The sequence below is a fragment of the Notothenia coriiceps genome, unplaced genomic scaffold, assembly GCF_000735185.1.
Source record: "Notothenia coriiceps isolate Sejong01 unplaced genomic scaffold, NC01 NC01_scaffold00011763, whole genome shotgun sequence".
Lineage (NCBI taxonomy): Eukaryota > Metazoa > Chordata > Actinopteri > Perciformes > Nototheniidae > Notothenia > Notothenia coriiceps.
In genome coordinates this window covers 164-4,612 of record NW_011344464.1, presented here as the reverse complement: position 1 = coordinate 4,612, position 4,449 = coordinate 164, and the positions used below count along the sequence as shown (strand labels likewise).

At 42.2% G+C, this 4,449-nt stretch overlaps 1 protein-coding gene across 1 annotated transcript; it reads right to left on the bottom strand.

Moving 5' to 3' along the window:
* Window positions 1-641: 641 nt before the first annotated feature.
* On the bottom strand, window positions 642-4,123 carry LOC104946988 (phosphatidylinositol 3,4,5-trisphosphate-dependent Rac exchanger 2 protein-like). Its single transcript, XM_010772904.1, has 3 exons — window positions 3,991-4,123; window positions 1,886-2,029; window positions 642-871 (listed from the first exon to the last, which is right to left on the bottom strand). Exons 1-3 carry the CDS (start codon window positions 4,076-4,078, stop codon window positions 657-659), a joined length of 447 nt encoding a protein of 148 aa, XP_010771206.1. The 5' UTR covers window positions 4,079-4,123; the 3' UTR covers window positions 642-656.
* Between the last annotated feature and the right edge of the window lie 326 nt (window positions 4,124-4,449).

The following is a 4,449-nucleotide window of genomic DNA, read 5'->3' as shown; positions in this document are numbered from 1 at the left end:
GTATTGATGTTGCATGAGTCATATCCCAGGAATGTACATGCTCATATGACAAATTGCTGACATAAAAAAAACACATGTTACAGGGAATGAACAAAAACAATAAACTAGAAAAAATGAAACAACTAAAAGCATTCATATATATACCTTGTAAACCTTACCTCTATTTAAAGAAAAATAACTGCGACATGACAGTTATAGCACTTAAATACACATGAGGTTTTATTCTCAGCTTGTCTTGCACATAAAATACATTTTATTTTCAGATAGAGATCAAGCAAAAAGGAAGATTTTCAGTGTTTATCAAATGAAAGGGGCCCAATAAGGCTCATTTCTAACAAAGAGAAACTCTCTCTGGAGGGAACTTTGGGAGTGTAGTCTTTGAAGACCATTTACATGCTCAAAAAACGATATAACACTGTGAAGGAAAAGTAGGACCCCAAAAAGCACAATAGAGCCCCTTTAATGTCTAAGGTGCATTCATAAATGAGTTGAGCATGTTAAGCAAAAATAAAACAAACTGTGTTCACATGTAGCCAATACAAATCCTTAGTTGGTGGGTGTGGGACAGGTTTAAATAAATGAGTCCCACCCAAAAAGTATTCTAGCCCCTTAATAATAGCTCAGAGTAAAGCAGTGGAAGTGTAGTTTCTGCCAAGTTATGCAACACCACGGGCTGAACTCTCCCTTTCAGGTGAAATAGATCCTGAGTGCTGGTGAGGAACTCCTCTGGAGGGCTGAGATGCAGTGTAGCTGTACCTGAGTCTGCGGTAGTAAGCCTTGACCTTCTCCAGTGAGACAGCGTTGGTGCGCTGCTGGATCTCCTCCATGGCTGCGTAGTCCTGCTGGGACATTCCCTCCGGACGCTCCAGAGCTGGGTTAAACAGGCAGGAGGCATTTAGATTTACACACAGCAATATGATAACATTTATCAGGCCTACTAACGAAAAAACGTTTGAGGATGCGATAAAATATGAGTCTTAACATACAATGGCCACAAAAAACGTCAACATCTGCTACTGTATATTGCAATTCTTCCACACAGCCAGCATGAAAGACTATATTCCAGTAGGTGGGAGTGTTCCTCCACAGATCTGCACAACGGAGCACTCTGCTCCACATTAACTTACACAGGAGCAATACGAGCTCTCTCATTGGGTTAGTGTTCCAACTGGCACTTGTCTGTGGAAAATGAATGGCCATTTGGCAGACAGGAGTGATGCCTAATGCTATCCATTCATTCTAGGCCAGCGGAGAGATGGAGAGCTATGAGGCGCATGGCAGCAAAGGAGGATGCAAAGGTGTTTTAAATGGGCAATAAAAGGCTTCAATGTAACTTAATAAAAGCATATAATGCTTTCAGGAAATGTGCATGAGTGAGAGGCTGCATACTGCACAGAGAGTGTTCTTAGATTATACAATTTGAAGTCTACAGAAGTTGTTTCATGCCCTCCGATAAAGTCCAACACTCCCATTTGGCTCCGTTCACCCTTATAATGGAATTAGGATTTAACTATATATTTGAAAAGGATTTGATCATTTAACACATTGGTCATCATTATTTATAGGTTATCAGATTTAGTTGAATTGGCTCTCGAGCCTTTTAGGATCGTCATCGAAAAGCTTCAAATAAACACAGATTTGAAATCGTGGAACTATTGTTGGTGTTTCTACCATTTTTAATTACCAGGTGGCCTTGTTTTGACAAAAGGGAGACCTCTTCAGATAATTAGGCTCCTGACTATGATCTGGTACTCGGGTATTACATTTCAAAGGAACGACACCTGAGAGCCATTGTTGTGTTCTTCCTTACTTATTCATCTCCACCCCTGACTTCTAGTTTTGTTAAGTCCCTCTAGCCCGTTGGTCCCGGCCCGCCCAGTCTTACCCCTGGTGAAGAGGACGGTGTGCAGTTTGAGGCTGCCTCCGTTCTGCAGCCGGCTGGGCAGCTCACTGAAGTGACAGCTGTCCAGGAACAGGGTGACCCTCAGGGCCTGTCGGCTGCCCTCCACCTGGTAACACACTGGTGAGTCTGCAACACATAAACAAAGACAGAAGAGATTTTAGCAAGACTGCTATTTGATCAAGTTGTCTCTCTGGCTAAGATACTCGCTAAGATGAGAACATGAGAAGGGTAAGGGGCTATGAAGTTGGTGACCTTAAGGTACCCTCAGATCATTTGTGACACTTCTACAGAGTGAACTCAAAGAGTTACAAATCCAGCATTAATAATATAGAACGTGATAGTGTTTTACAGTAAATCAAAAAAGACACGTGTAGTTTTGGCAGGATACTGTTTGTTGTTGTAATATTGATTTCGGCCACAAGAGGCTGAAGTGCACCACAACATCATGTTCTAAATATGACTCAAGACATCCTTTTTTTTAAGTTAGCTGAAGTTCTCCACAGTTATGTAACCTCCAAGCACACATCCTGTCATTTTAATTTAGAGTCCATGGATGAAAAAAAAAAAAAGCTGATACAGATTGTTTTCAGATAGCAATGTTTCCCCCCAAACGGTTTGAAAAGATTTTAACCTGTTCTCAAATCATAAACCCTTAAAATAAAACAATTTAAATCAGACTTATACACACGGTCTGTGTTTATTATATATTTTAAACCAATGTTTAGACGAGATATTATTAGAGTTAGTAACATATATTATAAAAACCTATTCTCAATCTTCGGTTAGGGCTGTCTGATTTCAGATATCTCTATTATGTCTTATAATTGTTCATGATTTTTTCAACTGCTTTTGAATACATGAATTAAATGCAACCTTATCTCATCCTACAAACAACATATAACCAGTAATAATTTATGACTGACAGCGGTGCATGAGCAGTTCCCAGAAAATGGATGCGATGACCTTTTACAGAGCAACCTCTGGGGTCAGTGCTCTTTTCTCAAGAACCCATCAAGCTGTAATCCTGTGGAATTGGCTGTGATGCTTCAGGCTGAACTCTGGGGCCTCAGACTCTGTGGAGCTTTCATGATTCCTCCCCTACCAGCAGCTCACAGCGTGCTCAAGATGCTATTAGCAAATCAATACTGGCCAATGGACGGTGCTGCCACAAACCATCTGGCGGCACTGCAGCAGTCTGAGCAGAAAATGCTCCTTGTTTTACATCAGGGTTAAAGGGATAGGTTTGCACTGTACAGTACAGTGACTAAGCTAAAACCGTATCAACATGCATTAGTTTGCATATTCAAAATGTATGCATATGTACACTTTTTGCTCCAAAATAGCAAATCCCTGCTTTATCCAAGGCTTTTCCTCCCAAATGGGAAGTGCATGTTGTGCTTTTCCCTTTGAGCGGCAATCTCTGCTGGCCATATTGAGGCTTCTGAAAAGAGACGTGATTCAGGATGCAGTCCTTTTGTATCCTTTGGCTTTTTAAGCTTCTGGTAGCCAGGAGCACCTTTAGTGAATGCAGATACTGAAGTTATTAAAAAGGCACAGATACGCCCAGGAGAGCGTGTCAAGATGCTCACAATGCCCCGCTACAAACAACCTGCCCATGCCTCCTCAAAAGAAAGTGCTGAAGTGCACGATTGTATTTGAATGCTTACTCTGAAATAAATGTTCAGACCTTGAGCAGTTTTCTACTACAGCACGTACGCACGCGGTTGGTGCGAGAATATTTCAAATTGGCTGTCTGTGCATGTCTATCACTGCATGTGTTTTAGCAATGCAGTTTAAATGAAGCCCCTCACAGCCTGTCAGGAAGGGATCATCTATCTGTGATGCAAGGACAACGGGGACAACTGCCATTGTTTGAGATGATTTGTGGAGCCATTATAGTGTTGTTTTAGCTCTCTGTTGAACTGAAAATGAAAGCTGCAACGGCAAAATGGCAATTTCTCCCCCTCAATGGCTACCGCACGTCCACATAATGGAACTTATTCAGAGTTGCTCAAACCATACAGCTGCTCATTAGCAGCAGTGCGGTTTGAATGGGCAAAGTCAGTCTTTGTGGATGGATCTCTTACTTGCGACGAGACACTCGTCCTCCAGTTGCCTGAAGAACACAGTGACTTTGTCCAAGTCCAACAGGGCCGCCTTGGTGTCTTCCAGCATGGTGCGCTCCTCTTTCTGCCGGGCGGAGAAAAAGAAAGCTCAGAATTGGAAGAGTAGGAGAGGTTTGAGAGTAAGAAGCAGGAAGAGGGGTTTGAGAGTAAGAAGCAGGAAGAGAGGTTTGAGAGTAAGAAGCAGGAAGAGAGGTTTGAGAGTAAGAAGCAGGAAGAGAGGTTTGAGAGTAAGAAGCAGGAAGAGAGGTTTGAGAGTAAGAAGCAGGAAGAGAGGTTTGAGAGTAAGAAGCAGGAAGAGAGGTTTGAGAGTAAGAAGCAGGAAGAGAGGTTTGAGAGTAAGAAGCAGGAGGAGAGGTTTGAGAGTAAGAAGCAGGAGGAGAGGTTTGAGAGTAAGAAGCAGGAAGAGAGGTTTGAGAGTAA

Coding starts and splice junctions, on each gene's coding strand:
- LOC104946988 (XM_010772904.1), bottom strand. CDS start 4,078: ATGCTGGAAGACACCAAGGCGGCCCTGTTGGACTTGGACAAAGTCACT. Junction 2,030..3,990: donor GGACGAGTGTCTCGTCGCAA/GTAAGAGATCCA, acceptor TATGTGTTGCAG/ACTCACCAGTGTGTTACCAG. Junction 872..1,885: donor CACCGTCCTCTTCACCAGGG/GTAAGACTGGGC, acceptor TGTTTAACCCAG/CTCTGGAGCGTCCGGAGGGA.